Source organism: Seriola dumerili, unplaced genomic scaffold (assembly GCF_002260705.1).
Source record: "Seriola dumerili isolate Sdu_G_001 unplaced genomic scaffold, Sdu_1.0 BDQW01000066.1, whole genome shotgun sequence".
NCBI lineage: Eukaryota > Metazoa > Chordata > Actinopteri > Carangiformes > Carangidae > Seriola > Seriola dumerili.
The window spans coordinates 3,568,848-3,596,467 of NW_019174321.1; the positions used below are offsets into that span (position 1 = coordinate 3,568,848).

Consider the following 27,620-nt stretch of genomic DNA (forward strand, 5'->3'; position numbering starts at 1 on the left):
GTTATCGCGGTGTTTACGCCGACATTTCGTGCAGAAACAGCCTTCAGAGAGACGAGCACAGAAGAAAAGGTCCATCGTTCATGAGCTAAACCTCATTGTGTTTGTTGACAAATTTCTCGGTAAGAATCCAGCAGCGGCAGCCCGCTCAGTAACGCACTCACACCGGGAGCCGAGCGCGAGAGGAGCCGTTAAAAGCGCGCATCCTGCTCGCTGCTCTGCTCCGACACACACAAAGCGAGGCTCACGACCAGCTAGGTGGCTAACGTTAGCCTCAAGCAGCTAAGCTAGCAATATCAGCTAGTTAGCCATGACTGTTAGGGTCTCACTGTCGAGACTTATTGTCTGATATTTGTCTAAAAGAACGACTGCTTTGTTAAAACATTCAGACAGTTTTTTTTACAAAATGGTGTCTTCTCCGAAACCACTCGTCACTGTTAGCTAGCTAGCTGATACATTGTTAATGTTTTTATGTGTTTTTCTTTCGCGGTTCAGCTCGTTTTCTTGTTTCTTCACTGTGGGGACTGACGAGGAGGTAGGAGGTGTGTAAGTCTGGTCTCTGATCAGTTGTGTGTTCATCTCAGTTTCGGCTCTACTGCAGCCACTGCCCATTAGGTGACCACGAGTCACGCCCCTGTGTTGTGACGTCACACCCATCACAACTACATCACTTGTTGATATGAGCAGGTAGATGGTGTTGTAGATGAGTGACAGTTGTCATTGAAACAGTTTGGGTTTATTTCAGCCGTGGTTACACACCCTGTTGGTTTACGGATTTTAGCCCTTTTCAGACATGAAATCTGCAAAAATAACGGCTTTCAATAAGAGTAAAGTCAGTCCAAAGGAGGACTGATGGATGGCTGCAGTTCCAAGCTTACTGTTTCACTTTAAAACCATCATCGGGAGCAGGCAGAAGTGATATGGAACCACAGCTGATAAATACATGTTTTTAAAGCAAAACAGAAAGCTTGCAGAAACTACTGGCAGCTTTTTTGTAGCAACTTTACTCTTTTATGTGTTGAATGTTTGTGGATCTCCTGGTTTCTGGAACAAGCTCTGTAACAGTGGCCGTTTGCAACCCGAAACAGGGCTTTGTTATGTAAATAGTTAATATTAATGGTAATAACTTAATGGTTCTATTAAATCACAATAGAACCAGTACAGATAGCCCCGAGGGAGCAGATCGATAAGTGATGGATTTTAAAATGTATTTTGCAGTTTGAACATCTGTTTATCTCTTTGAAGGCCATTAAAGCCCAGACAGTAAGTTGATGTTGGCTCACTGAAGAACCGCATGCAGTTCTGTGCAAAGGTTTTAGGCACTAAAAGTGAGCACCCTTTGAAGACAATGCCATAAATATTTATTAACAAAAGTCATACAAAGTGCATTAAACAGAGAAACCTGAAATCAAATAAACGTTTGGTGTGACCACCCTTTGCTTTTAAAACAACAGGTTGCTCCAGGATCTTGGGAGAACTTGCCACAGTACTTCTGTGGATTTAGTTTCTCAGTGTCTTGTGTCTCATCATGCGATCCCAGACTAACTCCATGATGTAGAGATCAGGGCTCTGTGGAGCTCGACCATCTGTTGCAGGACTCATTTTTCTTCTTGTCTCTAACGATATTTCTGTATGACTCTGCCTGTATGTTTGGTCTCGTTGTCCTGCTGCATCTATCTAACAAATGTATTGTTAGATAGATGTTACAGGTCCGACCTCAGATTGTTGATGTAACTATTTCATAAAAGTAACTGGAGTTTATTCACACAAGAGACTGACATATAAAATTGTCTGTAAGTTAAGTAACAAAGTGCATGTCTGAAAGGGGCTATAGTTGAGTCAGTGAATGATTTCCTAGTATGGTGAATTTGATTCTGTAGTACAGTTTTTCTGTTCTGCTGTTTCTGTTTTTGTTCTTTCTGGGTGACAGTGGAGGATGTGCAGGTCAGTGGATCTCTGGACCATCAGAATCAGAGATTTTATCGGACACTTCTGAAATAGATGGACAGAAAGTGTCTGGAGCACACAGCTGTAGGTGAAGAGTTTAATAAGGTGTAGGAAAAAGGCTGTGTGCTCCAGACCTGCTGCAGATTCTGTATCATTATCCTGTCTATTGAGATTTGAGCTCCAGGTTGGCTCATCCTTGTTGTGAAATCAGTTCTGTCTTTGTTTAGGTTGTTTAGTCCGTGGATGGCGTTCCACCCATCTTGTTCAATTACACTGTTTGCTGTGTTTTGAGGTTGACAACAGGATGTGGACGGTTACTTATTCCACCTTCTAACTGAGAAATCAAGGCCGTCTTTTGCTCTTTATTCCTGGATTTGCTGCTTAGATTTCTTCGTTTTTCTGACTGTTTTTGATGGAGGTTCCTTTCAGTCTCCTTTCAGCTTCATTGTGAGTCTCTGTTTATGTGAGTGTGAACTGCAGCTTCACTCAAACGTTTTAACCTCACTTTGGATACTCTGGTTGTCTCTCTGACTTTATTAGCTGTTGTCGTTTCCTCTCCTGCTATGTTTTATCCTCTTGCTGCTGTTGATGCTTTACACAGACCTTTAGCAGGCTGACACTCAGAAGAGAGGAGTGGATTACCAGGTTGAAAAAATAAATCTTGAAGTATGGAGTGAACTGCTAATCATGTCAGTGTTGGTGTGATTTGTCTGTGCTGAGGTTGAGCACTGCATTCATTGATGGTGATAATTTTGATGTTGTCAGGCATCGTGTTGAAAGGTGTGGTGAACTACATTTTTCAGTAACTAATTTTATGAGCCATAGAGTGGCTAAAATTCGTAAAAAGTTTAGTGAGAAATTCATCCACAATCTTGATGTATTGTGTGACAGTCCAGGATCCTGGGTAGTTAGAGCACAGAAACCTGAGGATGATGTCTGAGGATCCAGAGATGGTTGTGAAACAGAGGATTGCTCAGTTGGACGTGTTTTTATCAGTGTTAGCCGACCTGTTGCTCTGCACCTCTCTTCTGTTTGCTTTCTCTTCTGATCAGCTGCTGTCTTTGTTGCTGTGCTGGCAATCAGTTGCTGATGTTGCTCTGGTTTACATAATGCTAATGTTGCTCTGGTTCATATAATGCTAATGTTGCTCTCGTTGACATGATGCTAATGTTGCTCTGGTTTACGTTTACCTGACATTGCTTTTGATAAAATGTTGGATGATGTTGCTCCTCTTGCTCTTGTTGACAAGTTACTGCTGTTGCTCCTGTTGACATGATGCTAATGTTTGTTGACAATGTATTGCAGTTTTGCTTTTTGACATGTGGCTCGTGTGGTGGTGTTCTACAGCCAGTTTCTGAAAAGCTGCCGGCTGATGTGCTGCTTGAGGATTCACTTCGTTGTTGTTGCTGGTTGCCTGATTGCTGGACAGGTGCTGGGTTGTTGGCTAATTGTTTGCAGGGTGTTGCTGGCTGGTTGTTGAGGTCAGTGGAACATCTGTAGCTCAGCATGTCCAATCTTCAGTTTGCTGCTTTTCTTGTTCTGAGGAAAGTTTGGGTCTAGTTTGATTTGTTGTACACTGCCAGCTTCAGTTGTGATGGGTTTTGGTTTTTGCCAGGTGTGTCTCTCTGTTGTCAGGTAGAAAAGCTGCAACATCTGAGATTTGTTTTCCTGCTGCTGGTCTTTTGTGGTTGGTCTTGGTTGTTGACATTCTTGAGTTTTGCAGTTTATTTTCTGTGTTGTGTTGAGCTTAAAGACAACCTTTCAGTAGTAGGATCGAAATCATACTTCGCCCAATGCTTTGTTAATGTTCAGCACTTTGTTGAGTCTTAATGAAAGCCAGTGATTAAGCACAAACTGATTAAGCACAACCTGCCAACTGCTGAATACACCAACAGATGTCAGGCACTGGGAATTAATCCAAAAGTCACTGTCAGTCTATTCTGCAAACGCTTAAATTCCATCAAGGTGTCTTGAACAGGAATGTTTGTTTTCTTGACTTTTTCACCAGGTTTCAGTGTCCAGAAATCATCTGTCTGGTATACAGTGAAACTATTCATACAGCTTAGTAGCATTGGTGAGTTGCAAGTTGCATGAGATTCATGAAGGTTTACTGTTGCACGAAATATTTCACACTGAGCCAAGTAATTACTTTGTACTGCATGGTAGAAACAGTAATGGTTACTTAAAAAAAACTAAAATGCACACAATTTCTCAATTATATATATGGGCTGATACACATCGCAATTCTGTTGAGATTGAAAGCCTCAGTAATCTTTAAACTAATTGGATTGTATATCATGTTTAAATCCAACATTTCCTCGTCTATTTTAAATTCTAAAAAACTGTTTATTCCACCTCTGGGAATGGGGGTTTCACATGATAGATATCCGACAAGCACTTAGTTTGAAGCGTACTGTAGACTTTAATTTCCAACAAAATAAGTTGCATGAAAAAGTTTCCATGTAAGCCTGGCATTAGTCTGAGCACTTTTAATCCCACAAGATATGGCAAAGGTCTGCAGAAACCTAAAAACACTTGTTGGGTAAAATAGAAACTGAGAGTCATCACTTTATAAACCAATCAGAATTCTCTGGGAGGAGTTAGAAAATAGGACTTGGCCATGGTGCATGCTTGCTTCAGAAAAAGGAAATGGGTATATTTAGCAAACTGACTCAAAAATAAATTATATTAAAAATGACAAATGTTTTAGTCTGTTTTGCACTGTGAAACACGTTACCCTGTTTAAATTGCTCATAATTTGCAATGAATAACACCAGAGACAGCTGAGGAGAAAATGTACCATGTGTCAGTGCAGCATGAGCTCTGTCAGTTTGGAGATCTGTGTGTCTGAGTGTTTGTTCCTCTGGAGACTGTCTCTTCTGTAAGGTCTTTCTTGTTTGTATCCTCTCTAAGAAATTAAGCTCATTATATAAATATTTGCCTGTTGACATCAATGTCTTTCCTTAATTCCTTTATTCTTTATCATGTATGTCTTTTCTATTCTCTTTTAACACTTGAAAAATTTATGAACACTGAAGCTATGTTAATGCTTAAGGTTGCTTCTATTGGGGTCTAACAAAAAGTCTGATGTGCAGCATGAGCTCAAAATTTTCAGTTTATTATACTTATTAAAAGCTGCAGATGGTTGGAGACTGTTTCAGTTTAGGGTTTCTTTACTAGTTTTCTGCAAATTTTGCAAAAAATTAGACCCCCAAACTCCTTCCAAACCCCACTGGTTTCCAAATGTTCGGACCCAAAATAGGTGCAATTTAAAAATTGTTCTTTGGACATTCTGAGGAAACTTAAATCTAAGCAGTGCTGGCTAAGCTTTTATTGGCAAGAGTTACATCTGAGTTCTGAGAAAACATCTGGAAACCACTGGTTCCCCTCTGTCTGCTCTTCATCTGACAGTAGTGTTGCTTTCTCCCCAGGTTGTAGGGCTGTTGTTTAGCAGTCAGTATGGCGGTAGTCATCAGGCTGCAGGGTCTGCCCATTGTGGCCGGCACCATGGACATCAGACACTTCTTCTCTGGCCTCACCATCCCTGACGGGGGAGTGCACATCGTGGGGGGTGAGCATGGCGAGGCCTTCATCGTCTTTGCCACTGACGAGGATGCTCGGCTGGGGATGATGCGTACTGGTGGGTCCATTAAGGGCTCCAAAGTGTCACTGTTGCTTAGCAGTAAGACAGAAATGCAGAACATGATTGAACTCAGCCGTCGCAGGTTTGAGGCTGGCGCAGGTGGTGTCGAGACAGCTGCCCCTACAGCAGGAAACCGACAAGGAGGCGCTGCCCCAATACCCACAGTGCAGCCAGGGGCAGGTGGGAGAAGTGGTAGCCATGGAAACCAGGGTTTCGGTAACACCTCAGCCTCAGTGACGGCAGCAAGCTCATCTCAGGAGCAACAGAGCAACAAGGCAGCAGCCAGCTTGGCCAGCGTTGTGCCCTGCTTCCCCAACAGCTACAGCTCCACACCCACAATCACCACAGCTCTGGCATCGCTCAATGCAGGCCCCCCACCCATCCCTCCACTTCCCAGCATGCCTTCCATGCCCCCCATGCCCACGCTGCCCACAATTCCAGTTCCCCCTCCAGTCTCCTCCCTCCCTCCTGTCCCTACTGTTTCCCCCCTGTCCCAAGGACCTCCAGTGCCTCCTATGTCCCACCTCCCTCACATGTCTTCCCTGCCCCCCTTCAATCCCTCCCTACCTCCCCCTGCAGGACTGGGCTCTGGCCTCCCTCTTGGAACACCCAACCCCATGCTATTTAATCCTCTCTCCCCCTTGGCCTCTCTTGGCCTTCAGGCCCATATGAAGGTTGCCGCTGCTGCAGCCACCGGAGCGGGAGGAGTTAATCCTGATGAGTTGTTTGTCCTCCTACAGAACCTCCCATTCTCCTGCTCAGAGGTGGAGGTTAGGGAATTTTTTCGGGGTCTGGGGGTTGATGGAGTTCGCCTGCTGAGGGATGGGCAGGGTCGGCCAACTGGCAGGGCTATGGTCAAGTTCTTCTCAGCTCAAGACAGCTTCGAAGCTGTGAAGCGTGGAGGTGGTATGATGGGTCAAAGGTTCATTGAGATCACCCCTGCCTCTGAACGGCAATGGGCCAGCCTCAATGACAACGCAACAGGCCATGGTCCTCACAACAGCGGCAAATCAAATAACAGCAACGAATCACAGGACCAGCTGCACCGCCGTGGTAATGCTGGGTCAGGAGGCAGGGATCAGCGAGGAAGGTCACGATCTCCCCACCGGCAGGAGTTCTGTGTCTACCTGAAGGGCCTTCCCTACGAAGCTGACAAGAAACAGATTAAGGACTTCTTTAAGAATTTGGCCATTGTGGAGGACAGCATCTACATTGCGTATGGGCCCAACGGGCGAGCCACGGGAGAAGGCTTCCTTGAGTTCAAAACAGAACAGGACTACAAGACTGCCCTGGGCGCTCACATGCAGTACATGGGTACCCGCTTCATCCAGGTCCACCCAATCAGCCGGAAAGGAATGCTTGAAAAGATTGATACCATCCGCAAACGAGAAGCAGCACAGGGTGATGGCAAAAATCAGGATGGCTTGAAAGCTCCCAGGAATTGTGCCCACATCACCAACATCCCATACAACGTCTCCAAGAAGGATGTCCGTGCCTTCCTGGAGGGGGTGGGGCTTTACGAGGACACCCTGAAGGTTCTGACAGATAGCCATGGTAACGGTTTAGGGCAGGCTATCTTCCAGCTGCGGACTGAGGAAGACGCCCGCAAAGCTGAAAGACTGCACCGTCAAAAACTCAATGGTCGTGATGCCTTTGTCCACCTCGTGACATTTGAGCAGATGAAGGAAATTGAAAGGAATCCTCCTCCCCAGAACAAGAGGGGGCAACGCAACCAGAACCAGCAGAACCAAAATCAGAATCAGCACCAGCAAACCCAGCCCAGTCCCCAGCAGCCCCAGATCAACCCATTTGCTGGGATTAGTGGGGAGGAGTTTAACTTTCTCAGAAACACTATGGGGAACCTCAACAGTGCCCCCTTTGTGACTCCATTCTCTGCCCCAGGAAATGGGCTAGCAGGCCCTCCTCCTCTACCTCCTCTGGCAGCAGGGCTAGGGGATGTGAATTTGGGTGTGGCTCCTCCACTAGTTGCAGGTCTTCCTGGAGCTCCAATCCTAGAGCCCCCAGGCTTTCGACCCGGAGCTGGGGGAGCAGCGTTCAGTCAGGATGGGCTGAGAGGCTTGGTGCCCTTTGACAATACCAACAGAAAAGGAGGTGGAGGAGGACAGAACAGAGGGGGAGGAGCTAACAACAATCAAGGACGTTCAGGGGGTGGGGCTACTGGTGGGCAGCAGGGGTTCACTCCAGGAGCTGATGGTCTCCGTAACCAGCCTGCCCCGGGAGGATCCAACAATCCAAATAGTCAACGTAGTGCCGCTGGCCCAACAATTGTAAAACTTCAGAACATGCCATTCACTGTAACTGTGGACGAGATCATGGACTTCTTCTATGGCTACCAGGTCCTGCAAGGCTCAGTTTGCCTGCAGTTCAGTGAGAAAGGCCTTCCAACTGGTGAGGCCATGGTTGCCTTTCAGAACCACGAGGAGGCTGCTGCTGCCGTCATGGACCTCAATGACCGACCTATTGGAGCCCGTAAGGTCAAGATAAGCCTAGGCTAAAGCCTCACTGAAAACAGACTGACTGTAGATAAAACACGTTACACCGACCTGGACCAACACTCCAGGTGAAAGCCAACACAAAAACCATATTCGAACAATTCTGGACTCAAAACTTAACTTTCAAGTGTTGCCCAGTTTAGACCTTGCCCTGTTCTGTGTGTAGACAATGGCAGGTAAGCCCCGCCCCCCTGCAGTTTGTCCAGTATGACTCTGATCCAGACTTTGTTCTTTCTTACAGCTCCTTCACTGACTCTAGTAGCACAACCTGATGATGATGATGATGGTGATGATGATGATGATGATGATGATGGTGGTGATAGGATTTCGGTCTTTTCTTACCCCTTTTCCATGACAGTGCAGCTTTTTGTGAAATCATGTCCAGAGTTGACACACTGAACATACTCACCTGTTTTGTTGCTATGGTAACATGATGATTATGATATGGAATTGTTGCTGTGTGCGCTTAAATGTGCTGTGTTGCTGTGGTTTAAAATGACTGCTCCTTTGCTATGGTAAAATCTTTACATGCTCTGTTGCTACGGTAAAATTATGATGAAAAGCCAAAGTATGTTGCCATGATAAAATTTTTATGCTCTGTTGCTATGGTAAAATCTTTACATGTCCTGTTGCTACGGTAAAATCTTTACATGCTCTGTTGCTATGGTAAAGTCTGTTGCTATGGTAAAACATGCTGTAGATGAAAAGCTTTTCTACCACCAATGTTGGTGCTCTGTTGCTATGGTAATGTCTTCACATTCTCTGTTGCTATGGTAAAATTATGATATAAAGCTATGTTGCTATGATCAAATGTTTATGCTCTGTTGCTATGGTGAAGTGTTCTCATGCCCCGTTGCTACGGTAAAAATTATACTGATATCAAGCTCTGTTGTAAAAGGCTGACACTCTGCTATGGTAACATGATGATGAATTTCTTGTCACAACAGTGCTCTGTGGATGTGGGATGGACAGATTGCTGATGCGTGTTTTATTTTGTAAATAATGACTTGGGGCTCCTGAATCCTATCAACCCCACCCCCACCTCCTTTCCACAGCACATGCTCAGTAGGTGTTTGGACTGTAGAGTGCTGAGATTAAGTCTAGCATTTTTAGTTGGGTAGCTTTTTGTTTTATGTATGTTTGACAATGTTTGACAACAACCTTAAAATTAATTTTTCTTTCTATTGTCAGTGTGAACAAACTTGTATGATCGTATAACCATACATGATGTGGAGTCTCCTTTGCTTTGGCTAATAAAAGGACATTCCTGATGCACAACTGCTCACCTGCGATCAGCTCTCTCTGATTGTTTGCTCTTCACTGTCTAATGATGGAAACTTACTTGATTCATGCTTTCATTTTTTACTTACTGGGCCACTTGTTTTTATTTATTTTGATAAACCTAAAGAGTGGGATGGTTTTGTTTGGGATACAGATGACCTTCATGTAGATATTTTCAATGCAATGAAGTACATAAAATTAAACTTTGTGCCTCAAGTAATCATTGCTTTGATATCTTGGACTTAGCCACATATTTAATCAAGGAAATACCATCCCTTTCTTTTTTTATTTGACTAAAACAGTGGCTGTCTGGTCTGTAGGATCATGAATCTGGACAGAAGCTTTCATACATTTCCACAATGACATTAAACATTAGATTTGTGTTGTGTTTGGTCCTGGTCTATTGCTCACCAAATGGAGTGGTTTTCACCTGTACTGTCTCCCAGCATTGGTAACCACCTCCTTATTGAAGCTAACAGCTAGGCTACTGCACAGGTTAACAGTTTTACTAGCAGGGAAGTTAGCACATTCTCATTGGATTAATTTGGCATGATTTAGTGTTTTGTGTGTCAGAAAAACTGAAAAAATGCAGGAGCTCATCAGTATTTCTGGTGCTCATGCTACAGCTGAGAGTTGGGGTTGCTAATAAGTTCTTTATATCCTTTGAGTCAATGGTAGAAACTTGTTTCTCGTCTACCTTTGCTTTCCCTTACAAAACTTCTTACTAATATTCTCTTGCAATACTTTTGCACCAGCTCGTCTTGTGGTCACAGCAAGTGGCTATTGCTACTGTCGAAGCTTGGGCTTCCTGTAATGCATGGTGAGGTAAAGCAAAAGTAGCCTACTGCAGGTGAATGTAAGAGTAGTTCACTAAAACTTTCAGAGGGCTCAATGGTGAGCAAATTAATCATCCAATTTTCTAAAGACAGTGCTCACATAGAGAAATGATGCTCATATTAAGGTTTTTCGGTCACTTATCCCGAGGTAAGGATTTAATGATTGGGTATATGTAAACATAGTTTATTGGTTGTTGGGATGAAACAAATGTCATCTTATAAGAATAACAGGTTCTGTCCCTCTTATTCAATTGAAGTGGGTTCGTTGTGGAGTCCTTCCTGTTTCTTCATCTCAGAACAAAAAGAATGAAGCAAAGATGACAGAGGAGAAAGGAAGAAGGGCATTACAGAATGTAACTTAACAACATTATTTAATCACAGATAATTATAAGGGTATCATAAACAATTAAAGTTTTGATTTCATTGATTAATGGTCCTAATCTTATTAGTGACCTCAGCTGCTCTCAGTGTATGTGATGTGCAGATTTAAAATAAGGCCTCTCTATTTAGTGCACACATGAAGTCTTTTATATTAATATTTTAGTACTGAACCATATAGCAGAAACATCCATAGAGGTAGTTTTGTCTGAAGAGGAAACATCTGCTGCTTTCAGGAAATGGTTAACCTCCAAACTGGTACACTGATACCAAAGCACTGGTTGTGCATGCAATGTTGAAGTGTGTGTTTGTGTGGGCGAGGTCTCAATAAAGTGAAATGAAACACTGTCTGATTATTGGTATAGTTGACTGTGTGTGTGTTGTGGACCTTGTGTGTGGGGAAAAAAGGCAGAAAAAAATGTAGTAGAATAAAAGAAAAATCCTGATGACAGATTTTGGCCTCTGCAAAGGACGGGAGTGTGAAGCGAGTGTGTGGGACAGAGGTAGAATTATTGCTGAATGACTCACACTGTCAGTCATTCACCTGCTGAGGTCCCCTCTCCTACTGATCAATAGACAGACAGGAAGCAGGACTTACAGGTGAGTGACAGACACAGAGATATTCCATTTCAAACATTAGAAAAATGATGGGTAGCATAAAAACAATGGCCTTTAAATGTTCACTAGCCTGTAGACCATCATCATCCATAATATTAGATTCACCTTGAATGGAAGAAATCTTGAGTTGGTAGATGATACCCTGTAGACAGTAGATAATGCTCAGTTATTTTGCATGTTAACTAGTGGATTCTGGTCTGTAGATGGTAGCATTTGATTGGTAAATAGCACCCTGTGGGTAGTACATAGTAGCAGAGGTAGTTCGGTCAAAGTTAAAGTACTGGAGTACTTCCTTTTAAAAATACTTAAGAGTTCAAAAGTCATATTTTTATGTAAATGCATTGTTGTATTGTTCCACAGTGGATTTACAGAACTTAATGACTCAGAAAAAACCTGAAGAAACCGCACAATGGAAAGCTTATAGAATAAGCTACAAATCCTGTAGAAATGGCCATAAAAATACAATTGAATCAACAAAAGTACAGCCATTGTTGTTTTTGCCATACATTACATTTACTCATGTGGCAGACGCTTATCCAAAGCGACTTACAAGGGAGGGACATCACTAAAGCTTCAGTGCAATAGGAGACCTTGGCGAAAGTATTAAGTACTACATCTATTTAATAAGTGCAGGAGGAGCGCTTGGAAGAGATGAGATGGTGAAGAGATTCTTGAAGACAGAGAGGGACGCCGCTGCTCTTATAGCATTCGATGGCTTGTTCCACCATCAGGGAACCACCGATGAGAACAGTCTGGACTTCGTTGCTTTGTGTGCAGGGATGGCAGTGCCAGACGACAATTCCTTGGAGGAACGCAGTAGCTGAGAAGGAGCATAAGCATGTATGACTGAATTCAAGTAGATGGGTGCAGACCCAGGACTTACACTGAAGGCAAGCATTAGTAACTTGAATTTATATTTCTTTTTGTTAGACAGTGATGAAGTTTGGCAAACACAGCAAACGTTTAAAACAAGAGGAATCTTTCCTTTTTTCTAAAATTTCAAACATGGATTTAAGATAAGGCCGTTGGTGCTCTGGTGAAGAGTCTTCTGCCTCATCTTTATCTAACGAAGCCATCGTTAGACCTGAGCTGTTCAAAAATGCAGCAGCACAACATGACTGACGGAAAGAGAGGTGCCTGTAATTGGTTTGTCTCCTGTGACAAACACAGCGTGACGAACACAGCATAGTAACAGCAAGTATGCCATAGAAATGTAGTGGATTCAAAAGTACAATATATTGGAGAGAAAGTAATACATTTCCAAAAAAATAATACTTCATTACTGTCCACTCCTGCATAGTAGTCAGTAAGTGGTAGCCTGTAGAGAGCAAATGGTGGCCTGTAAATGGCAAATGGAAATATTAGATGGTGACATGGAGATGGTCGCGTTTAGATAGTAGAGGATGGCCTGTAGCGTTTATGTCGAGGTGGTGGTCAATAGATGACAAATGGTGGCATGTAAATGGTGGATAGAGGCCTGTAGATCATAGCATTTAATTGGTAGATGGTAACCTGTAGATAGATAGACTATAGACAGTACATTGTAGTCGGTAGATGGTAGCGTTTAAAGGACAGATAATGGCCATTATTTGTTTGGCTATTTAATTCCAAGCATATTTTAGGCTAAATACTTTGGTCTGATTTTTAATTTCTTCTCACCATAGCTTCAGTGCAGGTCCCGACCTGTGCAGTAGCTCAGTATTGACCTGTAGTTTGTGCCTTTCCAACTAAACTGTTGATAAATCAGATTATTTGATCGTTAATGCGATATAGTGTTGTTTAACTTTTTTCATGTGGGACCTGATTTCAGCACTACGGGCTGTCCACACGCTCTCAAAGCACAGGAGGAGATTGTTCTCCACATTATAGGCTGAGAGACCAAATTATGATGAATTACTACTCTCTGCTGACTTGTGCAGATGTTGTAGTAGCTGATGGACCATAGATATAATAGATGATTGTCATTGCGCTACTTATCTGTACTGAAATACAATTATGATGCACTTGTACTGTAGTTTACTAGAGTATTTCCTTTCTGTCAAACTTTTCCTTCTCCTCATTTATCAGGCAGATGGATGGTTACATGATGAATATCGAATAAAATAAGTATGAAGAATTGAATAACACACAGCTTCCACTTAAGTAGGTTAAGGTTGTTAAAATCAGTTAGACATTTTCATATCCTGTGTATGAGTTTTTTTCAGTCCTTCAATGAAACTGTATGTTGTTATTCAGATCCATTGTATCATTTTACACACATTTCCCCAAAAGGTCATAGGTTATATGGGGTTAAGTTTAGTTTAGCCAAACAAAGTGAGTTGGTACAGATGGAGAAAGGAAAGTTCAGAAGAACTTAAGAGCATGAGAGCAGTTTTTTTTTCTGGGAGGTGGATCTTAAGACGATGAGGATGAAATGATGATGATGATGATGCCAAAGACGACCAAGACAGGAGCTGAGTGTTTCTGTGTGTGTGTTAGTGATTTTCAGGGTGCAACATTACAGTACATCATTACGTTATGCTCCTTTTTTCATTCTCATAATTGTACTTTCTTCCTTTCTTCTGTGTTTTGGTCTTTCCTTTTCTGTTTCTCATTCCTGATGTGATGCTCTGCAGCTTTTTTTGATTCCACTGTGGTTTTGCTGCAAAGGATGAATAAAATTAAACTGTGTTGTTCTCTGTGAGGAAGATGGCTTGTTCTGTGTTCGGTTTATTCTGTTTTTCCTCTGCTCTAAGAAGGTGAAGGTTCATTCTAGACACTGAGAACAGTAGGTTTCTCTGAAAGAAATCTTAATGAAGGAGTCAATCTCAGCTGACATTGGGCCAGAAGCAAAGGGTCTTACAAATACATAAAAATAAGAAATATACAAAGTTCTATTTTACACATGTAAAGCTGTACATAGGCTGGAAATCAGCCGGCCAGCGCAGTGTCTAAATTGAACACAGTACAGTTAATTTTGTTTTGTTAATGGACAAATCAAATGTACAAAAATGCTGCTGGTCTATATTATGGACATCTATACTATATCATTAACCTACTGTACCTTGTAAAGCTGATGTGGATACGAATCATTTGTCAGAATACCTGTAGTTTAATATATATGTATCATGGTGTGTTTTCTTAGCGACAAGATTGAAATTATCTCATTTTGGACTGTAAATCATGTCATTCCTCTCATCTGTCATTACATCTGATCTCATCAGTCTTTCCATGACTGGAAAGACATGAAGGACCATGGATTAACTAGTGTCATTAAAAAAATCTGCCACTTTGATCCTACTTCCTGTTGGCCTTTTCTCTGTTTTTTTCTGTATTCTTGTTTTTGTGCTCTCCTTGGCTTTATGGCCCCAGTAGCTTGCTTTGCCTTGTAGACAGCATTCCTTATTCAGAGGCTAATGAAATAAGTTGTAGACGCACTGATGGTTAAGGTTGGTAGACTCCAGTAGCCTCTCTTTTTGCCACTGTTGTTGCACCCACCCCACCTCCTGATAGATTTTTTTTAAATACTGGCCTGTAGTGTGATGCAAAGTGCTGGCTAGAAGGAGTTTGTGATGCATACATAACAAAAATACATCTTCCATGCCTAAATAAATGCAATTTTCTCATATTTTGTGTATTAAGGATCATTGACTGTGTGTTTTATTTTATATATATATATTTCATAAACTGCCATTTATCCTAAGTAGCAAAGTACCTCCCTCAAGCTGATTTATTACATCAATCCTGCTGTAAGGAACGATGCTTTATTTATGCTTGTTAATTTGTTGTTGCTGCTTTTATTCTGAAGGAGTCTAGTCGGAAGTTGTACCGTAATTGCTGCTAGTTTTGAAAAACTAGAAAACCGTCAGCCAGTCTCTGAACCCAGAGGGCGTGACTGACAGTCATCTGGTCCAATCAAGACGCGGTTATGGGACTGCCTGTCCAATCAGAGTGCACTCTGTTTGTCAGCCGCTCCCTGTTAGCTAAAGCTGCTGGACGGTGATAAACGGCGGTTTTCTGCCTCAGTGACAGTTAAGTAACAATTTTCAGCTTTGGTGAATCTTTGTATTAAGTCTAACAGAGTGGTCAGGTGAAGGTTAGTGTACTCTCAGGCCAGTTTGCTCGGACTGAAAAGGTTTCGCTTCCTGTGTCGGACTCTGAGCAGTTGTCCTCCGCCTTGCTGTTTGTTCCTGGTGGTCTGAAGCGGATAAAATACAACGACCCTGAAAAGGTGATTTACAAAGTTTATATTGACACAGTGCTCCATCTGTGTGTTTGTGTGTGTGTGCGTGTGTGTGTGTGTGTGTGTGTGAGAGAGAGAGAGAGAGAGCACTGGTGTGTGTTTGGCAAACTGTGCTGGTTGAACTGGCTGACTTGTTTTACAGCTTTAGTTAATCTTCATTCAATCTCACGGTGGTCATCCCCTCAGGTGCTGCTCACTCAGTACATTCAATTTGAGAAGAAAACCGTTACAGGTACGCCACTAGCGCCATTTCAGCAACTCTTCATCTGTCACCTGAAAGCATCGAATTTGATTTGATCAGTAAACTGTTAGGTGTACTTCAGGATCCCAGCAGAGCTTTTGCCAGAAAATAGGAAGTTTGGGTTAAGGTGAGTGACTAAAAGTCCATGATGGCTGTGTTTATATCAGGGATGATTGTGGTTTGCTGAAGGTGAGGTGTGGCTCACACTTGGAAACACAGGAAATTGAACCATTAATATAATGAACTACAGCCACGTCCACTGCAGAAACTGTCTTTCAATCTGTTGAAAGAAGAATAAATTGTTGATTAAAAGTAATTTATTAAACAAAACTTAAATCATTCTCTGGTTGTAGTTTTCTCTAATGTGAGGTTTTGCTGTTTGTCTCCGTTTTTATATAATTTTAAACAGAAGATCTTTGGATTTTGGAGTGTTGATCAGACAAAACAAGATATTTGGAGATGTCACCCTGTGATGGACAATTTTTACTATTCTTTTACAGTTACTTGAGAAAAGAATGGTCAGATTATTAAAAAATTATTGTCAGAGGCACTGCTTGGATCTAACAACTCAAAGCAGGTGCTCATGGTGCGTAGGTAAACATACGACATCCACAGGAATGGGAATGAATTCCTAAAATGAATGCACTCTGCGCTGTTGAAGCATAAAAGTGAAAAAGCCTAAACCTAAAGTTGTTTGCTCTGTTCATCCAGCAGTAATTTCAGCAGTAATAGAAATATTCAGATTTTTTACTCAATTAAAAGTAGCTTTTTAATTTTAATTAAAGCAATTGCACCACAATTTTAATTAAAAAATGTAAGAATTATAAACAAAATATACTTACAGTAAAAAAGTAAAATTAATTTCACAAAATAGGCTCTGTTATTTTTACATTATTATTCATTGGACAATTGGATTATTAGTACTGATGCAATGGAAATGTAATGGAGTAAAGTATAATACAAATAACTTAACCACTGGTTGTTGGGTAAATTAACTTCAGTTGATTGTGATGATTGTCTTTATGTTTAAGGACAATAATGCAATAATAATCAATTTTTGTATATGTTATATAATCAGATATATCCTTATCAGTGATTTACAATTTAAGTATTTTCCATCTCTGTTTTTGGTCAAATTTAACTTGTATTTATTTACACATAAGAACACTGACCCTATCCTGTCTCCATATGAGAGTTCATTTCCCATAACATCATACAGAGAGCACAGTCCTGGTTTAAAGCTGCTGTCAAAAGGAGATTCTCTGAGGCGGCAGCTGTGTCCGTTGGAGGATCGGCAGCTTCCTTTGCATGTGGAGAGGATAAATTTGTGTAGTCATACAGTTTTATCTCAACAGACTGTCAGGGAGAGTGAGTGACACATTGTAATGTTAGGTAAAATTCAATGTAGAAGGGCAAGCTGAATGGGAGGAAGTGAAAAGAACAGAGCTCTTCTGACTCCAGATCAATATTTTCTACCTCACGACTCTGATTTTATTACTGTGGTGCAACGGTGAAGTGACGGTGACATGAGTTGGTTTAGTGCAAAGTGAAGGTTGAAGAATCATAAAGAAGTTTGTTTGGATTCATTGTTGAGCAGGTCACACTGCAGTGATGGTCTGTGGCTGTAGTTCTTGGTTAATAAATGTCGTTAGAGAGGCAACGATTAGTCAATGAAGTAACTAGCTGATAGACAGAAAATAAACCAGCAACAATTTTGACACTGTGATTAAACATTCACTGGGTCCGACCTCTCAAATATGATGATTTGCTGCTTGTCTTTGTCATACATGTATAATCCAATAACCCTCAGGTTCACCGGATTGTCTCTAACTCCATCTGATGTCGCTCAGGACTCATCTGTTACACATGTGGTAGTAAATGCTGGTTTGTGTTGGTTGTTGTTGTTGTTGTGACATGATGACATATTTATAGGACCACTGTAGCTGGTTGCGCAAGTACTTGGATGTGGTTTCACCCGAGCAGAGCAACAAGCTGTGTCTCAGCTCAATTAGTATTATTCAGGTTTTTAGTCTGTTACGTGTTCACACTGGGGAAAATAAGCACTTGATATTTGAACTTGTTGTTGATGAGCACTTTTTTCCTGTAATGTGCAACGGAAATGTTTATGAGGATACAATGCTTATGTATATATTGCATAATTTCCTGTTAGTATTTATTGAACAGGAAGCACAAGCCCATCCTTTTAACCTAATTGCAAAAGCAGTACTATTATAACTTGTACATAGTATTTACAGTAAGTATTATGGAATTATTTGAGCCATGGGTGAAGCTTATCTGCAGGATGCTCCATCACTGCAGAGAACAAAGGCGATAAAACAGTAGCAGTGTCAGTGACTGCATGTTGTACCTCTCTTTCTCTTCAGTAAAAGACGTGAAGATGTCTTAATTTAATGAGTCCGAGGTGTTAGCTCTCCGCTGTCTGTCAAACAGTTTATCATTACATTTTGAACAGTTTTCCAATCGATGAAGCTGTTTGTTTTTGTTCTATACGACTAAATGAGCAATCTGTTGTGAGACTGTTAATCTCCTGAATCCTGATCCAAAGGTCTCTCTCTGTCCCCCCCCCCTCAGATGGCGGACTGCGTCACAAAGGTGGAGCTGAGTGTCTCCTGTTCTGACCTGCTGGATAAAGATGTCGGCTCAAAGTCTGATCCTCTGTGTGTGCTGCTGCAGAAGACAGGAGGTGACAGCTGGACTGAGGTAACATGGCAGTCACACTACAAGATACATGGGTCTTAGTATAATATTTGAGATATGTGAGATAAATAGAATAAAATAAAAAACCCCCCTGTCTGTCTCTCAGCTGGCTCGTACTGAGCGGTTGAAGAACACCTCCAGTCCGTCCTTCAGTCAGCGTCTCAGATTGGATTATCACTTTGAGACAGTTCAGAATCTGAAGCTGGGGATCTACGACATCGACAACTCCACCTCTGACCTCGGCGACGATGACTACCTGGGAGGGATTGAGCTAACACTGGGGCAGGTATGCACCAAACCAGACCAGGTTTAATTAGATTAATGTATTATTAATTGTTATTATTATTATCATCAACAATGTGCTAATGGACACATGAATCTATGTATCCGTCTATCTGTGGTTATCAGTCCAAAATGGTCGTCCTACATCTCACTGTGAGACATATCCACTGAAAGCTGATTGGTAGCTTTTGCGGCCAAAGGACAACCTGTGATGAAATTCAGACATTGTCAGAAATTCTCAAAGTGTGACAAGCAGCCAATCAGAATACAACATGAAATCATGCAAAATATACTAGTCACCATGACATTTCCTACTTTCCATTTTTTGATTTAAAAAAAAAAAAAAAAAAAAGGCACACACTGACACAAATCAGCCAAAGAAGAGTGGTTTGACTCTTGTCTCTGGCAAAGAAGAAAACCTGGTGGAGCTGCATTGTCAAAGCATGAGTGTTGCAGATGGAACATCAAGTATTGACAGGCCTCTGCTCTCATTTAGTTTTTTTTTTTTACATTCACACCGAAGACTATGATTCACCAGGCATTAATTATCTTCCATGCCCCAAACTGTCATCGTGAAGTCTGACACAGATTGAATCCAAGATTTTATTAGACCCATATTGCACATTCAGTAAAATTACATGATCATTGTTGTTGCTCAGTCTAAGTCCTTGCAGTGTGTCAGCTCCTCAGGCTGCTTTTAATGGTTGTTAAGCTTCCCTGTATGCTTCTGTTAGTGATGCTGATATTGAGCTGGATACATTTTTACGTGGAAGTCAAACTAATTCTGTCGAATCTGTCTTCACAATCATCCATCTTAACTTGAGTTCAGTCTCATCTTCAGCCTTTTGTATTTCCAGTTTTCCACAAATATGTCAGTATGTTGAAACAAGATCTCTGAAAACTTGACTGTAAATCTACTGTTTGTTTTGTAAACAAGTGAAACCTTCTCAGCCTGCTGCAGTCTTGACCCATATATGATGATTTATCATTTCATAATCGGTCTTTAGATAAATATATAATAAACAGGTTTGACAGAGATCCCTCACAAGGTTCAGTAGATAAATGTCTCTCAGGTCCACACTGTCCCCTGCTGGACAAACAGTGTCATCACTGTCTCTAAAGCTTAAATGGGCTCCATTTATTTTATCCAAAGCTCCTTTGCCTCTGTCACTACAGTACTGACACAGGATGGGAGACTGTTGTCATGGATACGGCTGAAGAAAAATCTCCTCTGTGTGTCTTTCAGATAGTTTCCAGTAAAAGTGTGAGCAGACCTCTGCAGCTGAAGAAAGGCAAACCTGCAGGGAAAGGAACCATCACTGTATGTAGTGTGTGTGTGTGTTTGGGGGGGGTTAAAATCAAAATTAGAACCTTTAATTCAATTTATGACCAATTTTTTATTAATTAACATAAATATTACTTTGTACCCATGGGGAATCTGTGATCAAAACCATAACGTGTGTGTGTCTGTTTTGTGTCTGTAGGTCTCTGCAGAGGAGATAAAGGACAACAGAGCCATTGAACTTGAGCTGGAGGCTAAAAACCTTGACAAGAAGGTAACTCTGCTCCTCCTCCTCATCTTCCGACTTTTCTTAATCCTCTTCTTCACCTCCACCTCTTCGGGGCTGTGTTTCACCAGCTCTTCGAAAAAGCCGTCATGTAGTTGACCCTGTAAATGTTTAGTTTTTCTTATTCTTGTTAATTATTCTTGTGTGTTTCGAGACCATGTTTAGCCCAACATCACAGTGCCAGGCAATAAACCGTAATCTTGCTCTCACCCACTCTTTACAGTTTGCAATTTCTCCGATCAATATTTATTTGTTTCCCACGTCAGAATCATAACATCACATCCTCTTATCAAGACGAGTGCAGAGAGATTTCACTTAAGTCCCTCCGTCTTTTCCTGCTACTGTTCTTACTTACCTGTTTTAATGGTCAAGAAATCCACATTGTCCAGGAGAAATTTACATTCTAGCTGGAGGAATGATGTTTCTCTGATCCCGACCTTCATTACAGAAACAGGTTTCTTGTTTACATGACGTTAAAGAAAGTCCTCACAGTGAATGAGACAGAAGCGTGTTGTCTTTTATCTGCTCAGGACATGTTCGGGAAGTCTGATCCATTCCTGGAGTTTTTTAAACAAGGAGACGGTGGAAAGTGGCAGCTGGTCCACAGGACAGAGGTACACATGCACACGCATTATAAAGCTGTACATGTAATCCGGACAGGGTTGTTTTTGAGCACACACACACACACAGGCTGATGTCACTGCAATAAAGATGATGGTGAAAATTATGATTTGTGTGTGTTTGCAGGTGGTGAAGAACAATCTGAGTCCCTGCTGGAAGAAGTTCTGTGTTCCTCTGCAGACGTTCTGCGGCAGCGACCTCGACAGACCGTTGAAGGTTCCACCAATCAGAATCATCTATTCACAACGACCAATCAAATCAAATCTTACATCAAAACTTCTATATTAAAACTTCTCCTCCTCCTGCAGGTGGATTGCTCTGATCATGACAGTGATGGATCTCATGATCTGATTGGTTCTTTCACCACAAAAGTTTCTGAGCTGCAGAAAGCTGCACATGGTTCACCGGTGAGCTCACTCATGAGAAAGTATCTGAAGTGTTTCAATCAGCTGGTTGGAGGGTCACTAAACTGTATGATGTGGTGTTTTCCAGGTGGAGTTTGACTGCATCCACCATGAGAAACAGAAGAAGAAGAAGAGCTACAAGAACTCTGGAGTCGTCTCTGTGAAAAGCTGCAAGGTAGAGACTATGTTACCCAGAGTTCCCTGCTGGGAGTCGCTGCTTTGTAAATGGAGGGCAAAATATTGTATAATAGTTATGTCTGTATATGGTCTGTTAATTGTGCTAAAATAGTCCTTTAATCGAAACATTCACTTTAGGCAGTGAAACCATAACTCGTGAGTGATGTGTTTTTATTTATCTGTGCCGCTGTGCTTCTGTGTGTGTTTGCAGATGCTGACTCAGTACACCTTCCTGGACTATGTGATGGGCGGTTGCCAGATCAACTTCACCGTGCGTCAATATCCACACACACACACACACACACACACACACACACACACACACACACACACAACACACACACACAACACACACACAATCAGATAAACACATTGTTGTCTTATCAGTGAAATGATTAATAATCAATTAATTAATTGATGCATTAAAAACACAATTTATGAAGTGATTTTCCATGTGAACAATTTAATTGTATTATGAATGAATGAATGAATGTTTGTAGGTGGGGATTGATAAATGAATGTTGTATGAACGCTGTAGGTGGGGATCGACTTCACCGGCTCTAATGGTGATCCCCGTTCGCCCAACTCTCTCCACTTCATGAGTCCAGACGGGCTGAACCAGTACCTGTCTGCTCTGTGGTCTGTGGGTCAGGTGATCCAGGACTACGACACGTTAGTACACACACACACACACACACACACACAATCCTCATCCCTCATCCTACAACTTAAACCTAAACCCTAGGCTGTAAACTTAAACTCTCCACCTATACCCTGAACCCTAAGTTCCACATCTTGGACTCCACACACTGAATCTAATACCGTAAACCCTAATTCTTAATCATTTAATCCTCCTGCATGAAATATAAACTCTGTACTTTGAACCTTCATAGCGAGTAGAAAAAGTGCTTTTATTTTTGTGGCTGTAACAGTGGTTATTTTGTGTTTCCTGTTTCAGTGATAAACTCTTCCCGGCGTTCGGTTTTGGAGCCAAACTACCTCCAGACTACCAGGTCAGTTCTCTAACCGACCAATCAACATTGTTCTCTACAGGTTTTATTGGACCCTCAAATGTGACCTAGTTCAGACTGTTTAGAAAACTGAAAGTTGGAATGACAACACCAGTTTGATTTTCAAGTTTTTTTTAACTTTTGTGTTATTTTTCTTGCAGGCTGCAAACCATGAGTTTGCCCTCAATTTCAACCCCACTAACCCCTACTGCCAAGGTAAAAATCCTCTGTTCAATATGTAACTCAAGTAAAAGTAGAAATACTGGTTCTGCAGAAAAATGGACCAGACATATTGTTATATATGGCATTATTAGATTATTAATAGTGATGCATTAATGTATAAGCAGCATTTTACTGTTGTAGCTGGTCGTGGTGGAGTTAGTTTTAACTACTTTGTACACAGTTTGGTAGTTTAGTTTAGTTCCCAACCTAAAGGTCGGGTTCCCTCCAAAGGGCCAATAGATGAATCTGAGAAGATGTGAGATGATTAATGGGTTCTGCTCCATCAGTACATGTTTATTGTTTGGACTTTTCTCTAATGTTTGTTTTATTTGGGAAATGACTGCAGCTAAAATTAATCCGGATAAATTGCCTTAATAACAGCAATTTAAAGTCAGATTTTCTATGCAGTTGTGTGGTTGTATTAATGAGGGTTTGAGAAGGTGTCTGTATCTCATATGATAGTCTTTGATATGTGAACACACATATCTATTTTCTAGTGTCACATCTGCCTGGATTGTTTCAGCTGCTCGACAGATATAATTATTTTCATCTCTGACTGCTTCACCTCTGTGTGTTTCAGGTATTGAGGGGATCATTGAAGCCTACAGGATGGTTTTGCCTCAGCTCAGACTGTCTGGACCCACAAACTTCTCTCCTATCATCAACCACGTCGCTTCCATCGCCACCACCGCCACGCAGGCCAACAACGCCTCTGTGAGGACACACACAAAAATGCACAAAGAAATTAACCAGAAACACACGCTCAGACTTTGACCTATGTCTGTGCCTCTCTGCAGCAATACTTCGTCCTGCTCATCCTCACTGACGGTGAGATCACCGACTTTGACCAGACCCGGGACGCCATTGTCCGGGCGTCGCGGCTGCCGCTTTCAATCATCATTGTTGGGGTGGGGCCAGCTGACTTTAAGGCCATGGAGCTCCTGGATGGAGATGACGGTGTGCTGAGGTCGACGGTGGGCGAGGCCGTCGCCAGAGACATCGTCCAGTTTGTCCCGTACAGACAGTTCAAAGATGTAAGGCTCTCTTGGGTTTTTTTTCCCGAAGTCTGCACCAAATACCAAATAGATACTAACGTCACATCTCTGTTAACCCCTCTCTCTGCGTCTCTGTCTAGGCTCCCAAGACGGCTCTGGCTCAGTCTGTCCTTGCTGAGGTTCCCAACCAGCTGGTCTCTTATTTCAAAATGAGAGGCTTTGAACCACCCAAACCTAAAGCTGCTGCCAAATCCTAAACCCAGCCCCACATGACCTAAACCCCGCGTCCTGCATGCCCCACAAAGCTGAACGCCTACCCTGATTTCATTCCAGGCTCAGACCATCATCATTCACCCTCTCCTCTGCCCAACAACCCACCAAGTCGACCACTCTTCAGGGACCAACCTAATGTGTTGCTGGAATCTCAGCCAATCATGACGCAGCATTCAGCTGTCAGCCAATCAGGATGCCAGGGGGAACCCACACTATTTTTTTTTTTTTTATAATCACATTCTTCTTTCTGATGATGATAAAGTAGTAAAGATTATAGATTATAGATTGTATATTCCTTCTGCTGCTTCCACGCTAACTATGCAGATCACGTGTTTACCAACGTGTTTAAAAGTCACAGAGCTGCACACACACACAGAAAAAGTTTCAACTGTCGTCCAGTTTTGGCTCTACATTCTCTATTATTGTTTCCATAGTAACAGTAGGAGGTTACTGATCTGCTCAGAGGTGAACTCTGTTGACTTTTGGGAGTTTTATCATTTACATTGATACAGTTTTGTCCACAGTATCTAGTGGACATTAGAGGAACTGCGACAAGGCACCTCACCATAATCAATTGTTTTTATTACCATTCGCAACATGATGACACTATGCACCCAGGTCCAGCTCTGAGTGGGTGTGTGTGTGTGTGTGTGGCTCTGATTAGCTTTAATAATCAGGTATCAATACTTAGCACTTTGCTGTTGCACTAAATGCTGGAAAAATGTTTTATGAATGTTGTTATATGCCCATTAACATAGCTTTACTATATCATATGCTCTCTAACATAGCTTTACCACTATAGCCTTATAATAAACTTTATTGTAGCCTTACCGTAGACTAGTGTAGCCTTTGTCACTCTCAGCTGCTTCAGCCTGAATATTTCTGGCATGTTCTGTCATGACTCTCGGTGGTTTGTTGATGCTGCAGCTGCAGTGCATTCACTGTTTATGGTGAATAAACAGGGAGAGAAAAAAAACACTTCTGCAGGTGAAAATTTACATTGGGTCCGAACACACTTTAGGACTCACAATTAAGAACAGTCACCAATGATGTGAGTACCTGGGAATTGTAACCACGGTAACCCTCCATCCCACACCGAGAGTCTGTTTGAACATGTCCTCTGTTTATGTACCAAAGACTATTTTCTGATTGACATGGCCCCTCCAGCCTGGGATACTGGCAAACACACACTAACACGCACACACATTTACACACAAACACACAGTGTTAAAACAAGTCAGAAGCCATGTTTACTGCAGCGAAGCCACAGTTAGTGTTGTGAAAGAGCTGCCAATGCTTCATCCACCACAACTTGAAATCACTTAGAATAACTTGTTGTTTTTTTTTTTTGTGCCTTTATTACAAACAGCAGCAAACAACGGTTTAGACTTGAACGTTGCACTTTGTGGTTGATGTGGCAGCCACAGGGGTGACCGGCTTAGAAATAATTTAAAGTCACCTTTTAACCACTAAAGCTGAGCAGTTGTGCTGTGGAATTAACTTGTTTTAGTCAGAGTAAGAGTAAAATTCTCTATTTTTCTCCTTGTTGTCAAATGTTGAGGGACTTTTAGGGCTTTTTTCAGGCCCCACTTTATTGAAGTCAAATATCTGAAGTGCATATTATTTGTAGCTCTGAGGTTGGGGAACAGTCTGGGTAACAAAATAATCAAAGCCAAAGGTCCACTTGCTGGTTTTTGTAGCGTCCAGTCCTCCTAAATTAATGGAACCACATCATGAAAGACTGTGAGATATGGTTGAAAGCTCTGCAAAAAGCCTGTAAGTTAAGATTATTTTGTTGATCATATCAGCTGTGTATTTTTTAGATAAAGAGGTGCAACAGTGTCTGCTGCTTCAGACTGTTTGGTTGTTTTTGGATCGAATTGGTTACGGTTTTCAGACCAAATCAGCTTCCCAGGAAATAGAGAGATGGTCAAGGTGTTTATTTTTTTTTTAAATGTTTTCTAGAGAGACCGATTAAATGATGAGTCTGGTTTCATCCAAAGTTCACGGGAACAACGTCTTTGTTTAATTCTCACCATTTAAGCTTGTGATCTCCAAACTACTTTCTAAAGTTTGTTCAGTGATACAGAGTTGTGGCTGAGGATGAACTCAGTGGAAACAGTAATTTTTACCAAAAAATTTATAAATAAATAAAAAGATAAGTGGGATGAATCTGCTGATGAAGACCGTGGGACAACACACATAAAAACAGTCAAAAAATCAAATTAATGACCTGAGACTTTTTTTCCTTTTTGCTCTTGTGTTGTTTTGATGCTAAAAAGACTCGGATATGTCTGTTTGTCCCTGTCAAGTTGCCATGATGTACTCTTTGTTTTTCTTAGTTGCCAAAAACTTAAAGTGTTTAAAGGAGTTTCACGTTAGTAATTTCAGCCAAAAAATCTGCAGTTGTCTTTTCAAACATGAAGGAAAAGTGAATCTTATGAGAAAATCATAATGGAAATCTGTTCTGAGTTCAGCCGAACATGCCATATTGTCTCTGTAACCATGGCTGCATGGTCACATGATGCTGTGATATCATTTAATAAAAGAAACATCTTGGCCAATTTTTTTACTCAAACCATCATATGGATGATAAAATCTGCCAATCTTATCTTCATGGAGAACTACACCTCCTGTAATGCTTTGCTCTACTGTGCTGCTCACTGTGATCATAGTATTTTACTCCTGTTTCACACTTGTAGTTCTTCACTCTTCTTGACTTTGCTGTTTGTTAAACTGATTGATCCACAGCATTGTGTGACCACCAACCCCACTGCTAACCAACTACTATTAACTAACCAGTATAACTAAATCAGTTATGACCAATGTATCATGTCTGTATGAACGCATACTGATAGAATACAATAATAAAACTATTTGGGGAAAGAAAAAAATCTTTATTTATTGTGTTACAATGATAAGAGCTGCAGTTGTTTAAGGGTATAACATGTAACTTTTCTGCATTTAAATGTCTAAAACTTATGTTACATATTTTGTTGATGTATACTTACACTATCCAAAATGTTTCCAAAAATTTTCAAACCCGGAGAATTTTTTTTCTTTTTTCTAATAAACATGTTTGTTTAAATTGTACAAAAGAAGTAGCCAACATAATATTCTATGTGGAAGTATAAAGGGAATGCTTCACTATACTTCAATATAGCAATCAGCCATAAACAGCTCACAATATGACACAATATACAGAGAAAGTTTTTGTAATGAGAAGTTGTGAAGGTAAAAAAGAAAAAATTAAAATAAACTACCACATAATGGGAAATAGTTTCATCCACACTCCATTCCAGTTGGTAGCGTAATGCACCAATTTGTTGTTTGTCAACCGCCAATAAACCAATAAACGAAGAACAGAAGCACCCAACGGTAGCTACAAGCAGAATCATCACTGTATACAGCGGATGGTGCGTCAAAAGCTGGTCAAAATAGATTTTTTTGTTTGTTTTTTTCATTTATTTGTTTTCCTGCCAATCTAATGCTCCACCGTCCGGTAGGTGGCGGTAGGGCACCTGTAAGCCGGTTGCCAACTCCCAATCAAACCAAAGGAAGAAGAAGAAGGAGGAGGCGGATGGTGCGTCACAAAGTGCGGGAAGTAGAAAATCGGTGAATTTCTTTGCAACTCTGTTTGTTTGTTTTTTCATTCTGATGTGTGTATTCCTCAT

At 41.3% G+C, this 27,620-nt stretch overlaps 1 protein-coding gene across 5 annotated transcripts; it reads left to right on the top strand.

Moving 5' to 3' along the window:
* Positions 1-19: 19 nt before the first annotated feature.
* LOC111219386 (copine-1-like) lies at positions 20-26,510 on the top strand. Of its 5 annotated transcripts, none has more exons than XM_022742043.1 (16): positions 34-119; positions 18,269-18,397; positions 18,501-18,680; positions 19,923-19,997; positions 20,161-20,232; positions 20,775-20,858; positions 20,992-21,081; positions 21,174-21,272; positions 21,358-21,444; positions 21,658-21,717; positions 21,985-22,118; positions 22,405-22,459; positions 22,618-22,672; positions 23,259-23,392; positions 23,476-23,712; positions 23,814-26,510. In XM_022742043.1, exons 2-16 carry the CDS (start codon positions 18,269-18,271, stop codon positions 23,928-23,930), a joined length of 1,608 nt encoding a protein of 535 aa, XP_022597764.1. In that variant the 5' UTR covers positions 34-119; the 3' UTR covers positions 23,931-26,510. The 5 variants fall into 5 exon arrangements, with proteins under 5 accessions (XP_022597760.1, XP_022597764.1, XP_022597761.1 ...); XM_022742041.1 differs by lacking the exon at positions 34-119 and adding an exon at positions 15,155-15,423; XM_022742044.1 differs by lacking the exon at positions 34-119 and adding an exon at positions 15,180-15,223.
* Positions 26,511-27,620: the final 1,110 nt, after the last annotated feature.